Raw genomic sequence first — 27,971 nt, 5'->3', positions numbered from 1 at the left:
ATGCAAATGGGGGGTCAGAGGTTAGATAATGGTATTTTATGACAGTTTTTTTATACCTCAGTTGTGTGTTTAGTGTTATAGAGTCACAAAGCTGTTAGATGATCATAGAACTTTTATTTTGTTAGAATTTGCACAACGTTTTGTTAAGTATCTTCATTATTTTTTAAGAAACATGATATTAAATACAGAAGGCACTTATAAAAAATGTAAATTAAAGATACTGCTGCTAGAAACATTAAATTTCTGATTAAAACAAAAACAGTGACAACATAATGACAGAATGGCCAAGACAAGAAATTACAGCACCGTTGATAACAGAACAATTAAAAAAGAAAATTTAGCATGGTTTAAAATCTACAGTACGTGAAAAATACTCATTTGTTATCAGTGTAATAATGCCCAAGCTATATTTATAACTAGAACCTCATGAAAACAGAAAGCTTTAACTCAATGGATTGTATTTTTTTCACTAGTCGGAGGTTCAATTTCTGTACACTTTTGCTGCACACACATATATATATATATATATATATATATATATATATATATATATATATATATATATAGATATATATATATATATTAGGCTTTGTGGTCCTGGTAAACCTCCATCAGGCGAGTGGCCTCTCTCTGTCCTGAGAGCAAAGCACCATGTGTAGTGGAATAGTACTTTCTGTGGGTGGCCTCTCCAGCAAACAGGACTTGCAGCGGCTAAGAAAAGAGCACAAGACAAAGGGGAAAACATGTAAGGGAACAAATCCAGATGGGAAAACAACATCCTACACACTCAGGACTGCAGGACTCACAGCAGAGAGAGGTCATGCTGTTCCTTCAGCAGTGTCAAGTGTACATGAAGAACCCCAGCCAACCCCACCCCCTGTGCCTCTAGCTTTTCTCCCCTTTACTCAGAATCATCAGGTTTCATGCTCCAGACCTCTGCCAAACAATCAGTTATAACCCCTCTGACAGCAGCTGTATTTGCTCTAAATGTGGAGCGATGTGACAGTACAGACTGCTGTCTATCTCTGTGCGAAGCTACAGTAGATGTATTCAAACATTTTAACCAGTTTAGGATGACAAGATTTGAACTGAATGGTGACACATATATTTTGGCTCAGTGCCTTCCAAAAGAGTTCATGAACTTTTCCACATTTGGTCACATTACAACCATATATGACGTGTATTTTACTAGCATGTTGTTTTACAGACCAATCCAAAGTGGCACATAATTGTGACATGGGAAGAATATAATACATGGTTTTCAATTTTTTATGAAACAATCTAAAAGGTGTAGTGTGCCTTTTTATTCAGTCCCCCAGCACCCTTGAATCAATATTTACAGAACCACTTTGTGCTGTAATCACAGCTGCAAAATAGCTCAGGTTTAGTCAGATTGGATAGAGAGAGTCCTAATCTTCAACTTCAAATCTTCATCAACTCAACCATTCTAACACATGAATATGCTTTAATATAAACCATTGCATTGGAGCTCAGGATACATATGCTGCTGAACTTCTGCTCCAGTCTCAAGTCTTTTGCAGCCTTTAAATGGTTGTCTTCCAGGATTGCCCGGTATTTACCTAAATCCAATTTCCAATAAAGTCTAACCACGTATCCTGGCCCTGCTAAAAAAAAGCATCCCCACAGTTTGACACTGCCATCACCATGTGTTGAGGATGGTTTGTTTATTTATGAGAATAGTGTTTTGAAAATAAACAAAAAAGTTTAATTTTGGTTTGTTCTGACCAGTTCAGTGTCCTCCACACCTTTGCTGTATCTTCCCCGTGGCTTGTGGCAAACATTAACCACAGCTTCTTAAACCTTTCTTTCACAAATTGCTTTCCTTAATTGCCACTCTTACACTGAGCCCAGATTTGTGGACTGCATAACTAATAGTTTTCCTATCAAAAGATTAAATCACCTGAGCTGTGGATCTTTACAGCTCCTCCAAAGCTACCTTAGGGCTCTTGACTGCTTCCTGATTAAAAGTCTCTTTGCCCGGCCTGTCAGTTTAGGTAGACGGCCATGTCTTGGTAGTTTTGCAGTTGTCTCTACAACTTTCTCTCTGACCTGCCTGTTGGGTTCCTTGGTTTTCCTGATGCTGGTTGTTCACTAATGTTCTCTAACAAACCTCTGAGGCCTACAAACGACAGCTGGAATTATGCAGATAATAAATTATGGCTGGAAAACCGTTGAAAACTTTACCTCCACTTTACAATTATGCAATACTTTGTGTCAGTCTGTCACATAAAATCCCAATAAAACACACTAAGGTGACAAAATGGAAAATCATTAAGGGGTATGAATATTTTTGCTAGTCACTGTATTTTTAGCTAAATAAATACCAGCGTACAAAAATTTGGTTTTGTATAGTTGTCTTACTGGAGCCTTGGTGCTGTTGGCATAAGGCAGCGGCATGGCCAGCCTTTCACAGTCTTCTCCACTGGACCCGACCCTGGTGAAGGAGTAGGAGCCTCGGATGTAGAGATTGCTGCCCCAAGATGAGCGCAAGATACGCCTGGGCTTTGGAATGTCAGGATTCCCTATTGACAGACAATATGGAGGGAAAGAGTCAACATAGATACTGCCGAGAGTTTGCACAAATAATGTAAAGTAGGTGTAAGGTTACATATAAATTGATTACCATTGACAAAGAAAATACTCAAAACAAAAATAAACAAAATTTACTTGTGGTTTAAAGTTAGGTAATGTAACGATTCTTAATGTTAGCTTCCAAAGACTGAAACACAGAATCATTAATTACCTGTAGTCAAGCTACAGATCAGAAAAATTATAGACTTTAAGTACAAGAGAAACAGTTGAATTACTAAAATGAAGTACATCTGTAGTGTATTTAACTCTTACACTAAAAACTATGAATCTAATTTGGTAACATAGTTTGTGCGTAGCATTGACAGAGAAGAGAGGTGTCAGGTGATTTACTACACCCCCTAAATTCAGCTAGAAAACTCTAAAAGCAGGATATATAAGTGGGCTTTGATTCTGTAATCTTGTTGTATTTCGACATCTCAGACAATTGGTCAACCTGAACTGTTTTGAAATTGCATCCATACTGTGGCTAATAAATGAGTACATCATATGATTAAACCCCTTTGAACAAAGAAAGATGTAGTCTGCAGTTGAAGTCATTTGCTAGGAACTTTATGTGCATACAGAGCCTCCCTGTGAGGCTAAATGTAACTAAACAACAGCTGAATAAATAAAAACACACTGACCTCAATGGCAAGTGGGTGTGTGTGCGTGAGAATACTTTTCTCTGTGTAATTCACTTTATACATAAATAGGAAGTGTGCTGACTTTAGCGTGAAGTGGCACCCACTGCCTCTGTACTCGAACTTTGACCTGGTTCATAGGCAGCAGCCGGACTTTTCTACCTGATCCACTGACAAACGTCGCACAATAATTCAGCTCTAGAGAACAGGTTACATGTTCTCTTGCAATCACCTTGGAGCTCTTACGCCACTTTTCCCTGGGTTTCCCCCTCCTCTGCTAGAGTACAGTGAAAGGCTTGTCTTATCTAATCGGTGATCAATACTTAGTGCTGTGTTTGTGATGGTGACAGAGGACCGGTTCTGCTTTATCAGACATTTAGAGTGTCTTGGAAAACTGTTCTTGCCCCTTGAACATTTCCACATTATGTCAAGATACAACCACAAACTTCAATGAATTTTATTAGGATTTTATTGGATCGACTAACGTCGACAAAGTCATAAATAATTGAAGTGGAAGGAAAACTATGCATGGTTTTCTTTTTTACAAACAAAAATCTAGGCTCTCTTGAGTCAATACATTGTGGAAACTCCTTTGCTGCAGCTGCAGGTCTTTTGGAGTATGTCTCCACCAGATTTGCACATTAACAGAATATTGTTTTCAATTTTTTTTGTCAGACACATTAAGGTCAGTGCCACTGGATGGACAGCATCTGTGAACATCAATTTTAAAACTATGCCACATTCTATATTTGATTTAGGTCTTTGCTTTGACTGGGCCAGTCCAACACATGAATATGTTTGGCTCTAAACCTTTCTATTGAAGATCTAGCTGCCTGACTCTCCAGTCCTCTGCAGCCTATAACCTTTTGTTTCCAGAATTGCCCTGTATTTAGATCAGTTCATCTTCCCATCAACTCTGAACAACTACCATGTCCCTGCTGCAGAAAATCCTCCCCACACATGGACGCTGCCACCACCATGTTTCACCATGATGAAGGTGTGTGTAGTTATAGTTTCCTGCCACACCGTGTTTTCCACAGGCCAAGAGTTACATTATGGTCGCATCTGACCAGATCACCTTCTTCCACAGGTTTGCTGTCTCCTATAAGGCTTGTTGCTAAGTGCAAACAGGATTTCTTATGACATTCTTACCACTCATAAAGACCAGATTTATAGAGTGAATGGCTAATAGTTAACATTTCAACAAATTCTCCCACCTGCGCTGTGGACGTTCACAATTTGAAAGCTTATTGTTTTATAACCTAACCCTTCTTTAAACTTCTTCCTGACCTGCCTGCTGTGTTCCTTGAACTAAAACCAACCTCTCAGGGCTTCACAGAACATCAGTATTTATACTGAGCATAAACTGCATATAAGTGGATTCTATTTTATAATTTCGTGACTTGTGAAGGCAGTTGGTTAGACTGGATTTTATTTTTCAAATTTTAAATTGTGAAAAAAGTTGAAACCATGTATGATTTTCTTTCCACTTCACAATTATTCACTACTTTATGTTGGTCTTTGACATAAAGCACAGTCAAATACACTGAAATTGGGGTTATAATGTTACAAAGTACCATAGTTTTTCAGGGCACAGTACAGCTGAGTCTTTCAGCTTTTTCATCTTTGTAAAACCTTTTTGTTCTACATGAGCAGCTTACATCACAGCTGATGTAAGTTTACGCAATAACGACTCAAACAATGACCCAGTCACTTTATGAGTCACTAAGCTACAAATCTCACTCTTAGCCAGGGGTTACTAAGGTTACTGTGTCAGTTTAAGGTGAGGGATTTTATAGAAAGCTTGTCTAGACAAGTGTTCTGTCATAAAGTGATAAAACAGAACCATCAAATGATGCCCAGCTCCTTTTTGCTTGTATGTGTGTTTCCTGACCTGTGAAGCACCTCAGCAGCTCCGTGCAGGTTTCAGCCACTGTTTCGTCATCGCAGCGCTCCATGTGCAATGCCTCCTGGCCGCAGATCCAGCCGCTTAGCATGTAGCCGTAGCGCTCTGGTGGGTAGAGGACATCGAAGCTGCAGATTTTCTTGTACCACAGCTCCTCGGGGTAAGCCAGCTGTTCAAGCTGAGCCTCATCCTCCCACACAAACTGGATGCTGTTGCACTCTGGGCTCCAGAAGGGCTCATCGAATTCCAGGAAAATCTTGTCAGTGGTACTGATGCCCAGCTTCTCAATGGCAAGAACCTTGTCTTCGGGAAGAGATGGGGAGAACATCATCTCGTGGTTTTGCTTTAGCACCCCGAGGGAAGCCGTCACGATGACGTGGTCTGCCGGAATCCACTCCTCGTCCTCGCACTCCACCCAAATAGGCTGACCCAGGATCAGGGGGTCCTCGTTTGATTGGTGGCCTTGGTTGTTATCGTTGTGGTTGTCGTCCCTCCTGGTGTCGCTGCTCTTGCCGATGACGTCACGATGCTGGGCCGAGTAGTTCCAGTGAATGCAGCGGACTGGTTTGCAAAGGCAGATGGTATGAGACGGGATGTCCTGGGCTAAGAGGTCCACAATCTTCATGAAGCCTTCAGGAATGACGTAATGTGCGCCAGGGATCTCTGTCCACTCCCCAAACTCACTCAAAGACACTTCATCCATGCTGGGAGAGCTGCTCTCACAGCTCTCCACCTTAAAGAGAGACAAAATGTCAGATTTTTTGACATTACTCAAAACACAAACGTGCCTACAGCAAAATCCGTTTTACAAGACCAATAAAAAGCAATGAAGTTGCTACAGCAACAGCCGCAGGTCTAAAGTAACAGATCCAAACGTGTGTTGATCCAAGGGAATAACAACAAAACTATGTTGATGCCTGTACACAGGAGACACAAAAGAGGAAGAAACTACAGTATTGCGAAAACGTATTTGGACCCTCACAGATTTCTTCTATTTTGCTTGCTTGTCAGTTTTTTCAAATCATCCCAAACTAATTTTTATATCAGACATAAATAACTTGAGTAAATACAAAAAGCAGATCTTAAATGATGATTTTATTTATTAAGGAAAAAAAAAAAAAGCTAGCCAAACCAAACTGGTTCTATATGAAAATATAATTGGTCCCATTATTAACCAGGTGTTACATGCCACATCCAGGCCTGTCTGTCCACAGAATATTTTCCCAAAAGTCTCAGGAATCATCAACTTGTTTTTCAGTCATTTGTGTTGTTTTTGGTCAGCAGTGGTTTTGGCCTTGGAACTCTCCCATTGATGGCATTTGTTCCCAGTTCCTTTCTTATATTGTGAACAGTGAGGCCTGCAGTGGTTTAGATGGGTTCTTTTTTGAACTCCTGTTGAGTCCCCGTAACCCTCATCTGTTTTTTTTTTAGACTGGGGCAGGGTGTTTCTTTTCGAGATATTTTAGCCAACTTCATGTTCTCAGACAGTCTCTATTTAAGAGATTTCTTGATTGTACGAGTGTGGCAGTTATCAGGCCTGAGTGTGGTGAGTACAATTGAACCAGAAATTCAAAATCACTAAAATCCCAAGATAGCACACTGATTATTTGGGTTGTAACAAGAAGAAAATGTGAGAAAGTTCAAAGGGTTTTAATAAGGCCAAGGATACGGATGTGAAGAACCCACACACCTTGAGGTACTGTTGAAGCATCGAGAGTTTAAGCTTCTTGGTGCATTCGGAATCATCAGGGTCCACCATAATCTTCTTTCGAACTAGGTCTCGTGTAAAAACGCCGACGCTGTTCTGGCTCTCAGCACAAACTGGCTTCCCGTTCTGGAAGAACTCCTGAGTCAGCTCATATACCTGAAGGAGGGCAAAATGCAGCAAGAGAGGAAAGACAAGGAGGAGGGAAGTAAAGAAAGACAGAGGAGGTCAGTGAAAACAATTGATTTCTATCAGAAGGACATCTCATTTATGGCAACGGACAAAAGCACTATGCTTATATAAAAAAATGAATAAAAAGTAAGGATTAGGTGTGAGCTGGTTACCTGGGTTAAGGTATACCAACATTAGAATAATTAAAGTGTATAGATTACATCCTTACATTATTAACAGTAATTACCAATATGTTATTTTCACAGCAGCAAGGAAAACGGTTGATTTCCTGTTGTAAATAGAAGTAATTTGTTTTAAAATTTTGCGTCGATGCCGTGAATCCGTTGTATTTTTACTCATGGTTGTCATGCAATGAGAATGTCCTACTGACTCACATCTAGTACTAACAACAGAAACACTACTATGCAGACAGGATGTATGAGGAATGCTGATTTGTATCTCTGTACACATCTTTTCCTTGAACTACAATCTGTTATGCATCATCATGTTTTCAGGGAAAACAGCTCACAGTGTCATGCCACACTGTCTCCATTTCTAGTCATTAAAGCTGGATTTCACTTCAAAGAAAAAGCGGGACCACGGGCTTCCAGCAGATAGCAGACGTAGCATACAGAGGTAATATATTCAGCTTGAGTGCTGTGCTTGGTAAAGTTGGAACCCTGGCTAAAGTATGTCCCGAATGGTGATATTGTAACCTTTAGAAATAATATTTCTAATTATTTACAAACATTGTTCAAAGGCTTTCTCAGTCTGAGGCAGCAGTGCCTGGCACATCTACTAATTACTTCTGGATATTTCAAAATAAATATTCATTTTGTGAATGGTTTTGCAAGGGGTGTTCAAACTTTTTGCCATGGGGGCTGCCTTTGATGACTAGATCATAATAAATACTTGGTAACAAATGATGGGATTCTGCCCAAAGAGAGACAGATTCATCGCTTTATGTTTTACACTCAAATATTAAAAATGTGACCAGGTTTGCTGGTGCTTAGACACTGTCCTGGGTTCCTATGCAATCTGGAAAAGTTTGGAATTTCTTTCAATCATTTTCAAATCAAAGTATGGAAATAGACAAACATCCACCCTTTCATTACGTGACTGACTTATCCATCCATCCATCCATCCATCCATCCAACCAGCTGCCAGATGGATTTCTTGCTTCCAGGATGCACATTGTAAAATGTGTTTTTCATATTTAATAAATTGGATAAAGGGAGGATGACGTACAGCCATTAACAAAATCACAATGCTGTCTGTGAATCCAGCAGCTCCTCACTGTAATTGCTTTTTCAGACATGACCTATTTATACAACAGAAATCCTCCACTAAATGTACCAAGGAAATGTAGCCACTACATACTTAGTGCGAGGATTACCTTGTCAAATGTATTATTATTTTTTTATTTTTTTTTATCACTATAGTTTTTTTTAAAGATTTCATTAAAAGTAAACATGGAGTGTCCACCTTTAGAGCTACTGCTATAACCCCTTTTTCCCCACAAACTTGCACAATTAGTATCTGTGGAAACTTTTCCACCTGAATTTTAACCAAAGGTTTAGAGATTACACAATGTTTTGCAGCACAGCCACCTACTTTAAGAGTAACCAGTGACCTTGTATAATCTGCTTGCAGCATCGTGACTGCCAGCAGAATGGTCTTTGTGACATTCGCAGACAGTTTTTTTAAGTTGCTTTGCAGGCTGGACCATGCATAGTACAATTTGTGCATGTGAATGTAAATTCAGATGTGCAACTATCAATGTCTGTGTGCACTCACATCATTGTACAGGTCGCTGAACTCCTCCACCAGATCCTTGGGGATCCTTTTGCCCACATTGGTCTGATAGTGGGCCACACCATTCTTGGTGTACAGGCTGATGCGTCCCTCACTCCTCTCTCCATCTGTGGTGTGCTCCAGCAGCCCATTTTCCTCTGCCAGGTGATACACTGGGTTCCCGTTGGCACCATGAATCCAGGTAGCTCCAAGTTCCAAGGTTGCTCTTCCTATGACAAAAAGAGAAAATTTGGATTGAATTACAGAAATATATCAGCTTTTTGATAATATTCTAATTTATTCCAATGTAGTTATAACCCCTGAATGAACAGCACTGGATATAAAGTCTAAAAAGCTCAGCTGCAATCACATTTCATTGGCAGATAATTGGAAGGTCAACTCCAGTAACATAAAGTCCACTGGAATACCTTAAATATTTACTATAAACAGTTTTTATATTCATCTACTGCATGCATCAATGGTGTCCTTCAATCTGGTGGATTCCCTCATGTTCTGAAGCTCCATCACACATATTTCAGATGGCTGCTCACATTATCATCACGTTCTGCTAGAGATCCATTCATTTATTTTCGGTTTGTTTAAGCAGGGAAACTCCTAAAGATTGCAGAGCTCTGATCCTTGAAGACCAGACTTAGACACCACAGCTTTATCTAAAATAAAAACATTTAACAAAATCTTTACCAAGGAGGTGCCTTTACCCTGTTTTTGACTCACAGTAAATCTACAAATGGCAGAGGGACATCTCCATATTAAATACTTTCACTATGACTCCCACAATGTTGTGGACAGGGGGTCTCTACTTGTTAATTCTTGCTAATTGAAAGTGTTTTAATTGGGAAACTCCCAGGCAGGGGATATTTTTCTACTGATACAACACCTGTACTTCAGCTACTCTTGTAGAGAAAACCTACCAGCACTACAAAAATATGTAAATTTAAATCCAGGATTATTATATGTACATTCCAAATATTCAGTGAAGTAATCCATTGTTTGAATGAAAGACCAAATAAATTAGCTGCTTTGCAAATAAGCATTAATCAAAGTACATAAACCTTAATGTGATACAAGATAATTTAATTTAATTTAATTTTGAGCATTCTACACATTTGGTAACTGAGGCAGCTGACGTTCGGTTTACACCTGCTGCCATTTTGTGCCCATGAACAAACCATTTTGAACCCTTGTTTTTAACCATTGTGCATCAGTTCATTGCTCTTTGTAGACACGTATTTTGATGGTTTGTGGAGATAAATAATCATATAAATCATAAAATCTTCCTTATAATTAATTTTAATAGCATTGTTTTTTTGAACATTATATATTACAATTTATTTCCACTGATTGTGAGTCTGATCTCCACTTGAGACACTAAGCCATGAAACGTAACCAGTTATGACCACTGATAATACCCAAATATTGTATAACTTGTCTGTCCAATAATATCTATTGGAATAATATACTCTAATGTCCTTACAGCCATATATGAGTATATAAAGTAAAATTACTTTTACATAAATCATCACTGATAAGCCTGATAAAAAATAACCTAAAGGTGGACTACTTTTGTTAAAATACTATGGTCTGCAAGGTCAGCTAGGTTACAAATAATAGCTTAGAATCCGCTTGGTAAGATTAGAAATACTACAGTCTGCTGGGTTGGCAAAGACTGTGAAATAATGGAATCTGTTCAGTTCATTATGGTCATGTTCGTGTTGCCACCACCCGTATTCCACAATTTTACAAGTATGCTATTGTAAGTTCATTGTTTCTAGATTACTAAGGCAAAATCTAGCAAAATGGAAGAAAACCCCAATAAGTTCCAGAATCATATGAAACAGAGATCTAAAGAGCACATCTTGGGAACATGGAAAGGTGATATGAGTTGGGCTCAAGTGAATGTAGGAGCATAAATAAACTCATAAAGATTATGATCCATAGCAAACTCTTGGATGTATTGCACTAGGCCTAAAGAAAATATAATATTCTACAGTCTAATGCCCCTTTTCCACAGGCTCTAATTAGGCAGCGCGATGCAGCACGGCTCCGCTCCGCTCAGTCTCTCTCTACTCAGCACGGTACCTGTTGTGTTTCCACTGACCCACTGACGGCTGGAGCTATGGTTTGAAGCCTCGCTTCCAGCTGTCAGCGTAATGGACTGTTCTGCTATTAATGTTCCTGTGTGACATTGTCATATTAAGGTAGTCTGCGTGAAATGATAAAAAACAGATAAATATATAGAAAATAAATAAACAAAATACAAATAATTTTTTACTATTGTTTAAGTTGGATTTTGGATATTTGTTCTCCATGGTTTCAGCAAAGTATTCCTCCTGTTTGACCCGGTGCAGGCCTTCTGATTACAGGCAGCTGCCTGCTCCCTTCTCCTGCAGACGATGGGTCGCTTAAAGACAGTCAATAAATTTCCAAACCAAACACAGTAGTGGAGCTAAAAAGAGCCGGTGGAAAAGGGGCATAATAGATACCACTGACCCACCTTTGGGTCAATTTATACAACTATTTAATACCGGCGTGTTGCCACACACATGTTCTTAAATCAGTTTATTTTTCTTTAAAGTACTTTCATAAATTATAGATATACATGGTTATAAAAAAAGCTGATATTGTAGGTATGATTCAATTAAACTGTATATCTTCTAAAAACATTGTTTCCATTGCTTGTGCTTCTGATCCCCATCTGGGCCAGTTGACGCTTATGAAAATTGATTATGGCCCCTGTTCAACCCAAAATAACTTGTTATTGTCAAAGCCAGTACAAAACATCCCCTTGGTGGGAACAAATTGATGCCTTGCAGGTACAAAATGTCCTGTGGCAAAATGTCATCAGTTCAAACCCAAAAAAACATTAAGCAGCAAACAAAAATTAAAAAGCTCTAAAATAATAAAGAGGCGAAATGGCCAGCACCCTCCTGACTGACTCACTTCTTAGTATGTTCAAAAGAAGGCTTTTAAAGCAGAAACATCGACTAAACAGTAAAACATCCTCTCACCGTTCTTAACACTCTGAACTCTCCCACCGATGTGGTCTGATGCTTCTAGGACTGTGACATCCGTGAATCCGTTTTTCAGTAGGACCCTTGTTGCAGCAAGGCCGGCCAAGCCAGCACCAATTACTACTATTCGAGGCTGTCGATGAGGGTGAAAGCCGCTACTAAGAGGATCATCAGTGCTGTCTGAGGAAATTTCACAACTTTGCATGCCGTCTAAGCTCCTCTTCGGTGGAGTCTGAGGGAGACAAATATAAACAGAGTTAGCAGTCAGAACATCCGAGTTATACAGTATCTAGTTTCACACCATCTTATAGTATGTTACCAAATAAATCAACAATATTGATATGATTTATAGGTAAGCCCAAAGTTATTCATATCCCTGGAAGATTTAGGGTTAGTTTTACCGGTTATTTCTTCTGACTGGAAGCAATATTAACGTTTCGGAGTGGCTCAGGCAGAGTCCCAACTGGAATCTGACAAAGAATCTGTGGAGGGAGCTAAAGATTAGGGTGATGAAAAGGAGACCTTTGCTAAGGATCAATCACCAAAATACCATTGACAACATGCAAAAAGCTGTTCAGCAAGTGTAAGAAGAATTTGATGGCTGTAATGCTAACAAAAAAAACTGTGTCGGTTGTTAAGAAGGGTATGAATATATTTAACTTTCTTTAAATAAAATGTAAATAAAACAAATACTTTTTGTTTCAAAATTAACACTTTTTTACATTGTTTTGGTATCTCTTTAGAGATTCCTGTCTCATTTCCTATAATAATTAAATTTCTTGGTTTAAACTAAGTTTAAATTTGTCACGGGTATGAATTAATTTGCACCTAATGGTTAATAATTATCTAAATCATTAATAATTTCACTGAATTTCCTGTATTTAACAACAAAAGTCATTACAGTCAGTTTAACTGGCATAATGATTATGCCATTATTTGATGTGGTATCATTTTCCTGTAATTTGTATTTGTTTATGTGAACTTTGTTTTGATTTTATGTTAACGCTACATGGGAGCAGTGGGAACAATTTCATGTCCTGTTCCCCTGGTAGCTAACACGACGAGCTAACTGCACTTGGCTTAAGAAGAAGAAGAGATTGTTTTTCAAGGTGTTACTACCATTGTGTCTTTTTTGATTTTTTTTTTTTTTGTTAGAAGTGGACTCATTCCTGAAGGAAGTGATAGCCGGTTATTATAAAAAAAAAAAAAAAAAAGAGAGAGGTGCTGCTTAAAGGGGAGCGATGTTTATGCTAAGGTTCTTTCTTTGAATTAGTTTATCAGTTCTGCAAAGACCCAACACAAAATTTTACTTAATTCCCCTGAATCAAGGGAAGACATTTAGACACTTGGTCAAACTTGGACCAAAAACATTTTGTCTTGCTGTCGTCGATTCAATTAATCCTTTAAAATGTTTCACCTGTAGGTTTAACAAACAAAATTTGCCCTGATTTGGAGCTGTCCTTACCTGCTTATCAAGCTAGGACTACAAAAGCCCTTTTGACAGCTGATCCGTGCTGCTTGTTGGCAGTCAACTTACTATGACCCACATTTACAGCGGAGTTTATTACCATCATTAACTTAATTTAGTGTCTTTATTTCAATACATGTTTACATTGCTTTGTCTCCTGGCTCTGCATTACTGTTTATTAAGCGTGAGGTCTAATTAGAGGGTCCTTGGAGAACCATGTTATTTCTGTCAGAGAACAGAATGTACACAAAAGAGAAGCATTTCTTATTACAGCCTCCTGAATTACACTGAAATTGAGAGACACCAGTGTTCCCGGTGAAGAAAGAGCACACAGCCGACCTTGTTCCAACACAAGGCAGTTTGGGGTGAATGTATGGACAGCTGTATGTAAAAACAACTGGAGGACATTTTACTGAAACCCTAATATAGACTTTTACTCAGAACCAACATTTAGAGCCCTTTATCAAAGATAAACAGTAAACTGCATCATGAGCAAGTGCTGTAAAATGTGTCAGCTTTTTTGAGATAATGCTCCCTTGTCACTGTACACACCCCAATAAAGCTGATGAAAGGGTAGTGTGTGGAATAATACAAAAAGATAGAGTCAGCCTAAGGCAGAAGCAAACTAATCTGCTGAGTTAGGGTCTCTAAACCTGCAGGGGGCCCTCAGGGGAGCATAACTTCTCACACAGAAAATCAGTCTCAAAAACTTTTTTAAAGTGTCCACTTTGGAATTAATAGTGATAATAGTGATTTGTTTTAGGTTTTTTTTTTTTTCATTTAATAGCTGTTGGCTTCAAAGATTTACCTTTTTTAAAAGCTGATACAAGTAATAAGTCACAAGATTCTCAAAATTCTTCAAAGTGTAGCCATATATTTAAGTTTTGACAAAATACCGATCTAAAAATCAATATTCTTACATTCATACATTATATATTGATGATGTACAATAGAACATAAAGTCACATTTAATTAAAATATATTTCTTCTAGTCTAAATATAGTTCTAAATGCAATACGGGTTTTATTTTGGCATTAAAAGTACAAACTTAGTCAAGAACTCCATTAAATAAACATATGACCTCACCCATAAAATATACTTCTCATCACTGATAAACAAATGTTCACAAGTTTTTCTATAAACATTTAACAATATTTAAATTATCTGTACAACTCCTTTGACTAATTTCTAAAAAAAAACATTTTTATACATTGTAGTTCTTCGTGCAGTTAATTTAAGGCATTTTTTGTTGACTTGTCAGTTAAATATAAAACAAGTAGTGTTATATGAGTAGTGTGAAAATGTTCAAGCATAAGAGATGTTAGAAGAGCTGCTGTAGCTGGCAGGCTTAACTTCAAGTTGGCCTCCAAAATCAAATTCTGTTCAAGGCCCCATTCAATCGTGTGTTGGCCCTGTATAGAGTAAATACTGAATTTCACCAAGATCAGAAAGACTTAAAGAAATAATCTAATTTGTGAGTCAAACATGAACTTCCATATTGATATTGTAAATATGAATCTGCGAATATTATTTAATATTAATATTTTACCAAATAATATTTCAGTCTGTTAAGGATTGTCCTGTGAATACCAGTAAGGCGATGGTATCAAGACAAAATAGAAAGGTGTGAGACAAGCTCTGGCATTATTGAACAGCATAAACTCTGCACATATATGGAATTAATTCACACAATTTCTTAAAATACAAGAATTTATTAACAAACATAAGTCAACTCAAAGTCAAACATATTTCAATCAACAAACTCTTTACTCTGCTAAAACAATTCAACTAAACTACCGAGCAGAATTAAAGAATAATGAAGACTAATGGGCTATGTACAATATAAACAAGTTGATTAAAGATGATTAGAAATCATGACCACAGAGCCAACAGGTCTGTAGATGATGCAGTCAACCTAGCCCTTCACTTCATCCTCCGGCACCTGGACTCCACAGGAACCTACGCCAGGATCCTGTTTGTGGATTTCAGCTCTGCCTTCAACACCATCGTCCCAGTTCTGCTACAGGAGAAGCTCTCCCAACTGAGTGTGCCCGACTCCACCTGCAGGTGGATCAATGACTTCCTGTCTGACAGGAAGCAGCGCGTGAGGCTGGGGAAGCACGTCTCTGACTCCCTGACCATCAGCACCGGTTCCCCCCAAGGCTGTGTTCTCTCTCCTCTGCTCTTCTCCCTGTACACCAACAGCTGCACCTCCAGTCACCAGTCTGTCAAGCTTCTGAAGTTTGCGGACGACACCACCCTGATCGGACTCATCTCTGATGGTGACGAGTCCGCGTACAGATGGGAGGTGGACCATCTGTTGGACTGGTGCAGCCAGAACAACCTTGAGCTCAACGCTCTAAAGACAGTGGAGATGGTTGTGGACTTCAGGCAGAACCCAGCCCTACCTGCCCCCATCACCCTCTGTGACTCCACAATTGACACTGTGGAATCTTTCCGCTTCCTGGGAACCATCATCTCCCAGGATCTCAAGTGGGAGCCAAACATCAGCTCCCTCATCAAGAAAGCCCAGCAGAGGATGTTCTTCCTGCGGCAGCTGAAGAAATTCAACCCGCCAAAGACTATGATGGTGCACTTCTACACAGCCATCATTGAGTCCATCCTCACCTCCTCTATCACCATCTGGTACGCCACTGCTACAGCCAAGGATAAGGGCAGGCTGCAGCGTGTCATTCGGTCTGCTGAGAAGGTGATTGGCTGCAGTCTACTGTCGCTCCAGGAACTGTACACCTCCAGGACCCTGAAGCGGGCAGGGAAGATTCTGGCTGATCCCTCCCACCCCGGTCACAGACTCTTTGAGTCCCTCCCCTCTGGCAGGAGGCTGCGGTCCATCCGGACCAAAACCTCACGCCACAAGAACAGTTTTTCCCATCTGCCACCAGCCTGGTTAACAAAGCCCGGAAACCACCCTGACACTCTCCCTTTACTTAGTTATCAACTCTAGCAAATTATGTTCAGGGACTATTATTCACTAGCTTGAAAACTAACAACCTTTCTGTTGACTAGCCTTAATGCTAGCACACGTGTTCTTACCGTTAGCAGTTAAGCTAGCAAGAAGCGGATAGCTTAGCACCAGAATCAACACATACCTTTAAAATACCAGGATTAATGAGAGGGTTCAAATGCATAAGCGCGGACGGCGCGTTATGAGCAATGTTCTGGTTAAAACCACCCTTTAAATAAAGTTTATCTTAGCTTTAAAACATACAAAGAACACGGAACCGGCACGTGCCGTAGCTGGCCTACGAGCGCTAAAGATCGCCAGGTTCCACAAAACAAACTTCATAACATGAAAACGTTTAGATCATTTCATCCTAAACCTATCTGTTAATCTGACCAAGCCTAACCACTGACCATGGTGTGTTAACGTTGTCCAAGGGCGATGAAGTTCGAATAAACGTCCACAGTCAACAAGCGGTTGGTTTTCAGCTAACCTCTGCGTTCGCTCTGTGAGCAATAGCGTTAGCTCCGGAGGGCTGGGCGGCTGTTCGTTACCATAACACGTTGGTGCAAGCCGTAGTCCGTCCTTGCGGCTCGGCTTGTAGAAACAGCTTCTCCACCGGGATCTCTCCTCGATATAGTTTTGCTTCTGTGGGGCCTCGAAGTGAAAATGTAAGCAACTCTTACACCTTAAATTCCCCGTTCATGAATGAAAATACCGGATACACAGACAGTATTTCATTCTACTTAACTTTGCATATGATCGATGATCATATGGCTTTGGATCCAGTTGAATTTATGTCTTTTTTGCCAGCAAAAGACATCAGCGCGCTTTCCACTCCTATCCGGTTCCTATGGAAGGCCGCGTGGAAGAGAAAGACTTGTGGAAAGGTGGGGGCTTTTATTTGGGTATTGGCGCCAAAGGAAGTCCGCAGTTACCCCCTTTCCTGGCTGTGCTGGAAGAAGGTTAATGCACTTTATTTTTAAAAGTTCCAGGAAAGTATGTACCGGAGTTTTAGTGTTGAAACCCATGGCTGTGGTCCCAACATTGATGTGAAACCACATGAATTTAAGTTATGTGAACTTTCACATCCAGAAAAACTCCTGCAAATATGTTCGCTACAAATGGCAGCCATATTGACTGCTTTCCAACTGATTTCCACAGCAGAAAAGTCAGCAGGAGTCATTTGACTTGCAAAGAAAGAGGAAACCACAAGCCAGGACTTCAAGAGAACATACACTGCTCAAAAAAATAAAGGGAACACTGAAATAACACATCCTTGATCTGAATGAATGAAATATTCTCATTGAATACTTTGTTCTGTACAAAGTTGAATGTGCTGACAACAAAATCACACAAAAATCATCATTGGAAATCAAATTTATTAACCAATGGAGGCCTGGATTTGGAGTCACACACAAAATTAAAGTGGAAAAACACACTACAGGCTGATCCAACTTTGATGTAATGTCCTTAAAACAAGTCAAAACGAGGCTCAGTATTGTGCCTGTATGACCTCCCTACAACGCCTGGGCATGCTCCTGATGAGACGTTGGATGGTCTCCTGAGGGATCTCCTCCCAGACCTGGACTAAAGCATCCGCCAACTCCTGGACAGTCTGTGGTGCAACGTGACGTTGGTGGATGGAGCGAGACATGATGTTCCAGATGTGCTCAATCGGATTCAGGTCTGGAGAACGGGCGGGCCAGTCCATAGCTTCAATATCTTCATCTTGCAGGAACTGCTGACACACTCCAGCCACATGAGGTCTAGCATTGTCCTGCATTACGAGGAACCCAGGGCCAACCGCACCAGAATATGGTCCCACAAGGAGTCTGAGGATCTCATCTCGGTACCTAATGGCTGTCAGGCTACCTCTGGCGAGCACATTTGCCAGAGGTAGCCTGCGGCCGTGCGGCCCTCCAAAGAAAGGCCACCCCACAACATTACTGACCCACTGCCAAACCGGTCATGCTGAAGGATGTTGCAGGCAGCAGATCACTCTCCACTGTGTCTCCAGACTCTGTCACGTCTGTCACATGTGCTCAGTGTGAACCTGCAAATGCCAAGCGTCCTGCACGGTGTTGGGTTGTGAGTACAACCCCCATTTGTGGACGTCGGGCCCTCATACCATCCTCATGGAGTCGGTTTCTAACTGTCTGTGCAGACACATGCACATTTGTGGCCTGCTGGAGGTCATTTTGCAGGGCTCTGGCAGTGCTCCTCCTGTTCCTCCTTGCACAAAGGCGGAGGTAGCGGTCCTGCTGCTGGGTTGCCCACCTACGGCCTCCTCCACGTCTCCCGGTGTACTGGCCTATCTCCTGGTAGCGTCTCCAGGCTCTGGACACTACGCTAACAGACACAGCAAACCTTCTTCTTCGCATTGATGTGCCATCCTGGATGAGCTGCACTACCTGAGCCACTTGTGTGGGTTGTAGAGTCCGTCTCATGCTACCACGAGTGTGAAAGCACCACCAACCTTCAAACGTGACCAAAACATCAGCCAGAAAGCATAGGTACTGAGAAGTGGTCTGTGGTCCCCACCTGCAGAACCACTCCTTTATTGAGTGTGTCTTGCTCATCGCCAAAGATTTCCCCCTGTTGTCTATTCCATTTGAACAACATGTGAAATCAGTGTTGCTTCCTAAGTGGAGAGTTTGATTTCACAGAAGTTTCATTTACTTGGAGTTATATTGTGTTGTTTAAGTGTTCCCTTTTTTTTTAGCAGTGTATATAAAAATCACTCTGTAAAGCCAAAATGAAACTGTGACATAAATTTTTGGAAGACCTCGACAGTTTACTGGAAATAACTTCCTGTTTGAAACTAGAGCTTTGGTTGACCGCTGTGGGTTAAACCCAAATATCTGCTGGCATCAACACGTAATGTTGGATCTCATTTCATTTTAAACACCCTCCAGGTCTATAGGACAATCAAAAATGGATAAAATGCATAATTCTTATAACACTGTCTACAGTACTGTTGCAGCTGTGTAGATATATTTTAATCTCTTCTGAGTACATGTTCCTAAAATATATTGCAGTAAAGTGGGACTCCTTTTTTTAAAATCATACTGAGAAATCTTATAAAGCCATAAACAGGTTGTTGTTGCATTTACGAACCTATTATCAATGTGTAATTTGAAAATAATCAGAGTTGTGAATTTCGTCAAAGCATATGCATGTGCATTTCGTCAAGCCTCTGCAATCTTTGCCTCTTAAGCTTTGAACACCCTGATTACACAATGTTATCTCCTAGTTTATATTGAAGATATGTTTCGGTTTTAGTTGTGTCACTTTTCCTGAAACCAGCTCAGCCATCAATGTTTTACCCGTGTAATCTCAGCTACACACAGAAAACATCGGCCAGTATCTGAAGTCGAAATGTTGAGCACAACAAGAACATGAATGGGGTATTTCTTAAGCTACAAAGAACAGTAAGTATGGGGATGATATTGGACTCTATGTATTTTTGGAACAACGCTATATATTGTGAAAGAAATCATCTAAATTTAAGGAGGTTATGCATTTTATGAAAGGGCCTTTGTAATTGCTGGGGAAATGTTTTTCATCAGTCTTAAATTGGGGCAAATGTTATGTTACCCTATGCTCCTAGGAAAAAAAGTCAGAAATGTAACTGGTGCTGCAGGTAAGACATGCAGGTAGGTTCTCATAACTGATTCTCCTTTAGACTGCATTTTGTAAGAAAGAAATGTCTCAAAATGAGAGCAATTTGTCGCAGCAATTACATTTAAGCTAATTATTTTTGATAAGTGAGAATATTGGGGTGCAGGATATTTAAGTTGCTATAGATTGTCTTGTATACAGCTGTTTATTTGTGAGTGATGTCTCAATGCTTTCAGTTCTGAATAGTAAGTGGACCAGAAACTAAAGAATCCAACTCTATTCTAATCAGTGAATGCACCACACCTAACCCTAGATTGAGAAAAGGAAAGCACTCTTCAGTGTGGAAGTCGTTACTGCAGGAAGAAAACTTAAAGTAAGCTGTTTTCAGTATCAGTAAGGGATCTGAAAAAAAATCTGAATACAAATGGTAGTTATTTAACAGGAAGCTTGTGTCGAATGTGCATTTAGACTGCTACAACAGTGAGCTAGACTTTGACAGGTCCTAATCATTTAATGCTTGGCAGCAGGGCTAATGTAGGAGGTCTCTGTTGTATTTTCTTACATTATGACACATAAATGAAATATATTACAACATAAAATAGTTTGAATAAAACACACCGTAAACATTCCACTCTGGAAACCAAAATTTATATTACATGTTTTGCTTAATAAAAAAGGACGCTATTACAAAGTATGACAGAGAAATGTTTTAGAATTCAATAAAAACTCTAATTAGGACTAAAGGTGATTAAAAACTTCAAGCTATGAAAGTAGAAAGAAAAGATTAATTTCTACAATTTTTATAACAGTTATTTTGCAGGGACCGATTTGGGTCAGTTTTTAAGGGGGACCCATTAAATATTTTCAGCTAAATATTTTCAGCAACTCTTCAATAAAATTCAGTTTATTTAGATAGCACCAATTCACTAAAAAGTAATCTCAAACCCCCTTAACAGAAAATTTATTCACAGAAAAAAATCAGTCACTTCAGTCCATTCAAAAAGACAGATTAAAATTCAATTACATACATTCCAATTCGATCCTAGCAAAACAATGCTATTTACTTCTGGCTCTAATTCAAAGTGATAAAAGGTTTTCTATCTAAAGAAATGCCGATTGCATCAAGTCACTGACTTACTCTCTATCTCTTATATAGATAATTCCTGAGTGCCCACAACAAGAAGGTAAGAAATAAATATTTGGAACACTTTTAATTAATGTTCCTAAATTGATAATGGAATAAGATTAAATCTGCATTGTCAGTTCAAAACTTTACAAACAACAGAAATGGAAAATTGGTCAAAATCTCTGATTGGTGAATCTCTAATTTAATTATCTTTCACCATTTAATATTCTGGGAGACCTTATAATAAAATATCTTCACAAGAATTAAACAAATAATAAATAATCAGTTTCTGTTTGCTAAACAGCTATCTAAATGCCTTGTAAATTTTATACGGAATATTTCTGGAAAATTAAAGCAATAAATCTCCACACATGTAACTTTAAATCACAGCAGCACAGCAGTATACATATTCAACCTATAAGGGCTTTAATCTTACAGTGAAAAAAGGTATGAAAAAATTATATTTCTGATAGTCACACTAGCAGCTGTTTTTATCCATTCTGCGTAAAGCTAAACAAAAACTTAAACGATTCCATGTTTCTGTGTTATTAATGCTGTGCTTAAGATGCAAACAAATTCTTCTCTCATGTGAATTCATGTAAGGCAATCCATATTCAATACAAACAGCCTTTGGGCCTTTTACACAATGTACTTTGACAGATTGTGCATCCCTTCCTGGTTGCTTGTAATTCCATGGTTGGTTAATACATTCGCCACATGTCATCGCTCCACACTTTACTCTAGCGTCACAGATTAATGTGTGGGCTGGCCTTGGTTAGACAGGCGGGTGCTGTGGCTAAGGAGAAGGGAGGAAGAAAGGAAAGGAGGGGGGTTGGTTAACACTGACCTAGAAATGGCAATTTACAGAACAGTGAGTCTGCCAGTGAACTCTCAAAGAGCAGGACTGGCCTTCAGCAGGAACCCTTTTAAATGACTGTGTCTGTGCTCCTGTCTCTCAACATAACTACTTTCCCTCCCTGCTTTCACCCGCTGACACAGCTCTTTCCAGCTGTGTGCGCTCATACTTGCAGACATCTGTATTTCCTCTATCAGCCCCATGAGACTAGGGGCATGGAAACAGACGTTTCTTCATCCCTAAATGAAAAACTTGCAGTTTAGTCTTGCAGATGTATGACAAGGGTAAGACATTCCTCACCTCTCTCCCAACTCAGATTTTCCCATGATGTAGTGATCAAGTGAAAGCACACAAACTCACATGTGCATTTCACAGCTGTGCAGCACTGCACCTCATGGTTGTTCCCGTGATGTTTACTGCTGATTTAGTTTATACCAGAATCATACAAGTAATGTACAGGTAAACAGAAAACAATTTGTTTTCTTTAAAAAATCCAAAAATTGGTCCTCCAATGGGAGCATGCCAAATGGATGTGTGGCCGCTTGTTGGCTACGTCACAGAAAAATGATTGAGTGAGCACTCGTACTTTCCCCAGAGTTGAGCTGAAGACGCTGCTAATACTACGTTCTACTTGGAGTGTTACTGCATGTACTGATCCCTAAGTTTGTTGTTTCGTATGTAGCATAATTACTCTGCGGCAACTTTCGACAGTGTTCTCGACAGACTTAACTTCTTTCTTTTATGATTTTTCATCTTTGTCTACTTCAGACATGGAAATTAGAATGTGCATTACAAGGCTGTGCATTACATGGCTGAAAAAAATCAAATAAAACATTGTAAACATGGTCATATATTGCCTTTAAAGAGTAAATTATACATCATTTTGTTGGGACCCCAGCCATGGTTACAACATGAAAGTCCGGTACGAACATTTTTGAAACTTTCAAAATAAATCGCATTAACCTACTTCCAGCACAGCCAGGAAAAGGGGTAACAGCGGACGTCCCGTGACGTCACTGTCCACATAAAACCCTGCTTTTGCAGAGATCCTGTCTGTTCTACGCAGGTCCCCCAGGGGATCTGGACAGAGAGACAACGCGCTAATGTCTTTTTGCTGGAAAACCGACATAACTCTTAGAACTGGATCCAAGAGTGTCATGCGATCATATGCACTAAGTTAAGTACGAATGAATTGCTGTTTGTGTATCCGGTATTCATTCATGAACGGGGTAATTAAGGTACAAGCGTGGCTTGACCTCTCTGAGGTCTACAGAAGCAAACTGTGTTCCAGAGAGTTCCCAGCAGAGACCCTGTCTCTACGATGCCGAGTGGAGCAGCTTTCCCGGTCTGAAGGAAGGACAACGGGACTGCATCACCATGGTTACAGCAGTAATGTGCAGCTTCCCCGGCCCGACAGAGCGAGCCGCCCCACCCCACAGCTACGGAGGTTAGCTGCAGTTAACCCTTTGTTCACTGTGGATGCCTTCTCCAACTTCGTCGCCCGGACAACTTTTCCTCAGCACGGTTCCTAAGAGGTTAGGTTTGGGCAGAGAGAAGTAGTTTAGAATGAAATAATCTAAACATTTTTTTTGTTTTATAAAGTTTTGTTTTGTTTGTGTTGAAACTCAGCTATCTTAGTGCTAGCAGATTATCTATTCAGCACACATGCTCAGTTTGTGTTCTGTGTTTGATATTTTTTAAAAGTTGACACAAACTTTATTTAAAGGGTGATTTTAAACACAGAAGATCATCCATAACGTGCCGTCCGTGCTTACATATTTTATTAGTGGTATTTTAAAGCTATGTGTGTGATTCTGATGATAAGCTATAAGCTTTTTTTGTTAGCTTTAACCGCTAACAGCTAAGAACACGTGTTTGCCTGCTGAAGATCATTTACCCAAAAAGGTTGTTGGTTTTCAATCTAGTAAAATATTTCCCTAAATATTATTTTACTAAACTTGATAACTAAGTAAACACCATTAAGCCCCATTTCTCCAGAAAGATTTGGTTCTTATTCAAAATAATATTTCCTTAAATATTATTTTACTATTTCCTTAATATTTCTTTAAATATTATTTTAATAAATAAAGGCAGCTAATTAAACACTGTTGAGAATTGCTCATCCAGAAGGTTGGTCTTATTCAGCAGATCATTCTTTAAAATATTATTTTATTAAAATAATATTTTATTTGATCTTGCATTGTGATTGGTTGTCTAAACGGTTGCTGATTATTGCTTAAGTTAGTTCCAAGACTAACTTAACTTCATTTCCAGATTCTTCAAGATAATCCTTGGTTCTCAAACATAAACATTGAATGGTAATGTTGCATCACTCTTTTGGTCATGATTTTCAACCATCTTTGATCAACTTGTTTATATTGTACATAGCCCATTAGTCTTCCTTACTCTTTAATTCTGCTTGGTAGTTTAGTTGGATTGTTTTAGCTTGGTGAAGAGTTTGTTGATTGAAATATGTTTTGACTTTGAGTTGACTTATTTTTGTTAATAAATTCTTGTATATTATGAAATTGTGTGAATTTATTCCATGTGTGTGGAGTTTTGCTGTTCAATAATGTCAGAGCTTGGCTCATCCCTTTCTATTTTGTCCTAATACCACCGCCTTATTGGGCTGGTATTCACAGGACAACCCTTAACAGACCGAAATATTATTTAATAAATATTAAAGTATTAATATTAAATATTAAATAATATATTCATATTCATAATTACAAACATTTTAAAAAATAAACTAAAAGATATTAGAAACACTGCTGTAATTTCAAATATTGAAACGACAGCAGAAGAAACACTGAATAGCTGTTCCTGTTTCTAATGTTGCATACCTGATGTTTTCATTTAACATGTTGCATGCATCGTCTCATCAGTTGTTTATTTTAACAATATTATGTTGCTTAAATGAAACAGTTTTCTTTCATTCGCCTGTTTATCAGTGGAATTTACCTTCATAAATAACTGTAAAATAAAATAAAATAAAAATTATAGATGGTCTTGAAGGCTCGTGCATAATTTTGTAATTGAATGTTCCCATGAAAACCCAGTCATAAAAAAGTTTTGTTTTTTTACACACTACATATTAAAATGAAATATAAGTTGTTTTTGGTCAAAATCAGATGAGCAGAAGTTTACATTTGGTTTGATATCCTTTTCATATTCGAAATAATAAAAATGTAAAACCACCTATGAAAAGAAACAAAAAAACCGAAGCAATGTTTAATATTACTTTGCTAGTACTTGATAAAGTGACCTCTACATAGACTATAGGGGGTGCTTATTCTTCTTCAAAGCTCAAAGGTGTTGTCTGATGTAATTTCTTTCTCACAAAACAAATAGATGAAGTAGGATATAGAGAACAGACCCATTTATAAAAGATTCCAGAAGTTTGGACGAGGACAAGTACTTGTATGAAATTGTTTGACTTTTTGTGGCAGGTGAACTGCATGTTTAAAAAATTCATCCCTACCATATAAGTGCAGTCCAAATATGAAAAAACAGGTCCATTTTTTACTTCTCTTACCCAGTGATTTGTGTTTTTTAAGTAAAAAATAGGGATGGACGATATGAATTTAAGATTTTTGCACAATATTTTGTGGCATGTTTTCCGCTAGTGATAAAAGTGATAATAAACAGTATTTCAAGAATAACCAGTCTTTTTTTGCATTGATTATTGGACTGTGACTGCACACAGTCAGAGCTCTACAAGCACAAATACTGCTTTTAAAAATCAAACTTTTCAAATTATAAAACTGGCCACACTGGTTACATTGACATTCATCTATCCATCAAATGGACATACCTGCTTGTCCTTCAGGGGTGATGTCTATCTCCAGAATACACTCTGGACAGGTTTCCAGTCCATCACAAGGTAACACAGAGACACACAGGACAAACAACCTTGCATGCACACACTCACACCTAACGGCATACATATTTGTTTTTTTAACAGTCAAGTTAATCTGGAGTTTCTGCAGAGAGCCTTTGCATGCACAAGGTGAACATGCAAACCCCATGCAGAAAGACCTCAGGCCAGGATTCAAACCCAGGACCTCCTTGTTGCAAGGCACAGTGCTACTGTGTTGCCCTGTGAAGTGCATTTGCTATTAAACAGCACAGAGGAATTGTATTCAATCTGATTTTTGATTACATTAAGATTTATTGATGATCTCATGGAACCAATAGTTGAATAAAATAATTAAAGAGACAATCCAAACATACTATTAATTTCTCTGGTTAGAGTTTATCGTTATCACAACAAATCAGTCCTTACTATAAAGAAAATAACAACAAAACCCCAATAGCTTTAAACTGCATCATGGTTGCCAATTCCTAATAAAAGGTTTCTGCTCATTTGCATTTGACCACAAAACAGAAAAAAAACTGCTTGTATTTGAATACCTCGCTTTGTAGATTAACGCTAATTATCAGATAATTATTAATTTGTCGTTATTCCTTCATCTCAACAGTCCCTGATGAGGAAATCCAACAACAAAACTTGACACAGAAAAATACATGACTTTGTGAGGTGTATATTTCCTGAATTTCGAGCGAAATAAAGATAAAAAATCGTAAAGCTACAATTATGACCACAAAACATCGCAATACTGGCGTTCACCCTAACTAATCTAACATCTTTGTTCTAACTAGTTTTTAGTTGTCTTTAAGTATATCACTATAAGACCAGTAGTAGTGCTATAAGCGCACCAGACTGAGAAGCAGAAACTTGTCCCAGTAGAATAAAGAAGTGAGAGCAGATCGCTGCCTGTAGGAACAAAGACAGCTGAAATCAGATGTCTCCTTTATGCTGCCTGGAACAGCTGTGTCCTGAAAGCCTGCCACGTCTATAGGCTGCGATGCCAAAGCGGCAGCAGTTCCCGACAAAGAAAACCACTTCACAGAGTTTATCTGGAAAACGGGCTGAAAGACAGAGCTGCGGTGGTGACGAGACAACACATAAACGCTCCTCGAAACGCAAAAATGAGGCTGAAAAACTCAGTTTCCGTTCAAAGCCAGAGCTACTTTGCCCCCTTTACACACATCCGTGAGTCAGATGTTATCGTCAGAGCGGCGCAACTGAACACACGTTTTCTTTGTGTGGGGTTTTGAATGTTTATCATTAACACCTGGCTGACATTTGGTAAAAACGTGTAAACAAGCCCCTCTCCCGGTATTTACCAGCGACCCGGAGCCCGGGTCCTATAGGCTGAACGCTCACACCATCAGCGTACCGCGTTATAAACAATAACCGGAGTGAATATGGTGTAAGCAGAGCAGCTGTTTACCTGACTCTCTTGGTCTTCTTCTGTGTAAAAAAAAAAACCCCTAAGAGTGCTCCGCTTGTCCGTTGTGTCTCTGTAGTTCTCTCTCAGACCCGGCTTGGCTTTGTATTTATGTCTGGAAACCAGAAGCAGCCAGTTTTCCCCGTTGCCGCTGCCTCCTTGTTAATTAAACATGAGCAGTGATGACGACGCAGACCAGCCCTTCACTGAGTAAAGCGAAGGGCTGTCAGCACAGCACACTCACACACACACACACACACACACACACACACACACACACACACACACACACACACACACATCTGACCTGCCAGGCACAGCAAATCCCTTCACTTCACAGGCAGTCAGTAATCACACCCATGGTATTATAGTGTGAGGACTGACACCAGTAATGGTTTAAAATCCGCTACAAACGCCGTGTGATTGGTCCACCACTAAGTGTCAAGGTTATATCTGCATGGCAGCAGCACAATGAATTGTAAGGTTCATGCAGGGTTTCACCACACTATTACAGAGAAGGGAAAGAAAAAAATAGCAGCTTATCAGTGTATTTGCTTTTCCAGTTAAGTTTATATTTGGATTTTCCAATTGCTTCTGTCCCTAAACTTATTTCTGTATTTTATTATTTTCTAAAGCATTTTTAGCAGGCTTTCTTCCAGCATGGCTGTATTTAGCTACATCCTTCTAGCCAACTAGCCAGCTTCCCTTCTCCTACCTAAGATAAGCAATCCCATAGCATGATACTGCCAACATCATGTTTTACTGTGTTTTAAGGGTGATGTACAATGTAAGTTTTTCTA

General features: G+C 39.2%; 1 protein-coding gene across 3 annotated transcripts; it reads right to left on the bottom strand.

The window, feature by feature from the left end:
- Positions 1–94: 94 nt before the first annotated feature.
- smox (spermine oxidase) lies at positions 95–27,331 on the bottom strand. Of its 3 annotated transcripts, XM_047365682.1 has the most exons (9): positions 27,175–27,321; positions 12,243–12,323; positions 11,839–12,073; positions 8,813–9,039; positions 6,830–7,003; positions 5,128–5,872; positions 2,383–2,543; positions 584–711; positions 95–553 (listed from the first exon to the last, which is right to left on the bottom strand). In XM_047365682.1, coding segments are annotated over exons 3-9 (1,644 nt in total). In that variant the 5' UTR covers positions 12,047–12,073; positions 12,243–12,323; positions 27,175–27,321; the 3' UTR covers positions 95–552. The 3 variants fall into 3 exon arrangements, with proteins under 3 accessions (XP_047221638.1, XP_047221636.1, XP_047221637.1); XM_047365680.1 differs by having other exon boundaries at positions 95–711; XM_047365681.1 differs by lacking the exon at positions 12,243–12,323 and having other exon boundaries at positions 95–711; positions 27,175–27,331.
- Between the last annotated feature and the right edge of the window lie 640 nt (positions 27,332–27,971).

This window comes from Girardinichthys multiradiatus, chromosome 5, assembly GCF_021462225.1.
Source record: "Girardinichthys multiradiatus isolate DD_20200921_A chromosome 5, DD_fGirMul_XY1, whole genome shotgun sequence".
Classification (NCBI taxonomy): Eukaryota; Metazoa; Chordata; class Actinopteri; order Cyprinodontiformes; family Goodeidae; genus Girardinichthys; species Girardinichthys multiradiatus.
The sequence above is the reverse complement of the archived record's forward strand: the minus strand, read 5'-3'. Positions and strand labels throughout refer to the sequence as shown.

Coding starts and splice junctions, on each gene's coding strand:
- smox (XM_047365681.1), bottom strand. CDS start 12,046: ATGCAAAGTTGTGAAATTTCCTCAGACAGCACTGATGATCCTCTTAGT. Junction 5,873..6,829: donor TGCTTCAACAGTACCTCAAG/GTGTGTGGGTTC, acceptor TCTCTCTTTAAG/GTGGAGAGCTGTGAGAGCAG. Junction 712..2,382: donor CCAACAGCACCAAGGCTCCA/GTAAGACAACTA, acceptor CTCTTTTCTTAG/CCGCTGCAAGTCCTGTTTGC.